The sequence below is a fragment of the Laccaria bicolor genome, genomic scaffold (assembly GCF_000143565.1).
Source record: "Laccaria bicolor S238N-H82 LACBIscaffold_15 genomic scaffold, whole genome shotgun sequence".
In the NCBI taxonomy this organism is placed as follows: domain Eukaryota; kingdom Fungi; phylum Basidiomycota; class Agaricomycetes; order Agaricales; family Hydnangiaceae; genus Laccaria; species Laccaria bicolor.
Window position 1 is genome coordinate 19,132 of NW_001889886.1, and position 905 is coordinate 20,036.

A 905-nucleotide genomic window follows, 5' to 3' on the forward strand; every position below is an offset into this window, starting at 1 on the left:
CGACGTGACATGGTCCAGGAACCAGAACAGAGACCCCGATCGAAGAACGCAGTGCCCTCGATGTAATTTCCCAAGGGGGTTCAGGGATCTGAATGCCGGACCAGGGGTTGGGTAGGTAGGTCGGCTGTAGGCCGAAAAAAAGATTTTTGGAACCCTCTATGAGATAGTCCTAAATTGGTTTTCCAAGGTGATTTACAGTATTCCTGCATGTAAAATATCATTGTATAGTACATTATCTTGACTGGATATTATATTTCATTATATCCGGCCCAATTTCTGGCTTCAAAATTGTTTTTCACAGTCTAATCTTCATCAAATTTTTGTCTAATGTTTTCAAGGGGGTGTCGGGATCATAATTCCGGACCGGGGGCCGGTTGGTTGGTTGGGCCATCAGGCCGTTAAAAAAAAATTGGAAGCTCAAAAATTTTGGCCCAAAACAATTATAGGCGGCCTTCCTGGTGGATAAATTATACATAATAGATACTAGAAAGCCTCAAGATGTGCTAAATGCCTGAGGATGCGCCAAAAAACACCACTGAGATTGCTTACATAAGACAATAATAACATCGGACCATTGACAACTTTCGTTAGTGTGGCAACCGTTACAGCGAGGAAACATGTGAAAAATGAAAATGTAAGGTTGTCGATTGGAGGATTGCTTTTGTGGATCCCGAGCAGAGCTGACCACTGCCAATGTGATCCAGTGGGATGTGAAACTGTGTGGTCAACTAAACCCACTTTCTGTTAGGGTTTCAACATAAAACATACTTACATCTTCATGTCAAACCATTCTGATATCACCTCATTTGTATTTACCTTGTGCAGGTGCCCATGCATGGGTTCAACGTTGAGAGGCACGAGGACAGGAAGACAGTGGTGATGTCATATTTCCTAAAATAGACACG

General features: G+C 42.8%; 1 protein-coding gene across 1 annotated transcript; it reads right to left on the reverse strand.

Annotated features, from left to right (window-relative positions):
* Positions 1–71: 71 nt before the first annotated feature.
* On the reverse strand, positions 72–233 carry LACBIDRAFT_298862 (uncharacterized protein; the record flags this gene model as incomplete). Its single annotated transcript, XM_001882107.1, has 1 exon — positions 72–233. The coding sequence occupies one exon, from the start codon at positions 231–233 to the stop codon at positions 81–83; it is 153 nt and encodes a 50-aa protein (XP_001882142.1). The 3' UTR covers positions 72–80.
* Between the last annotated feature and the right edge of the window lie 672 nt (positions 234–905).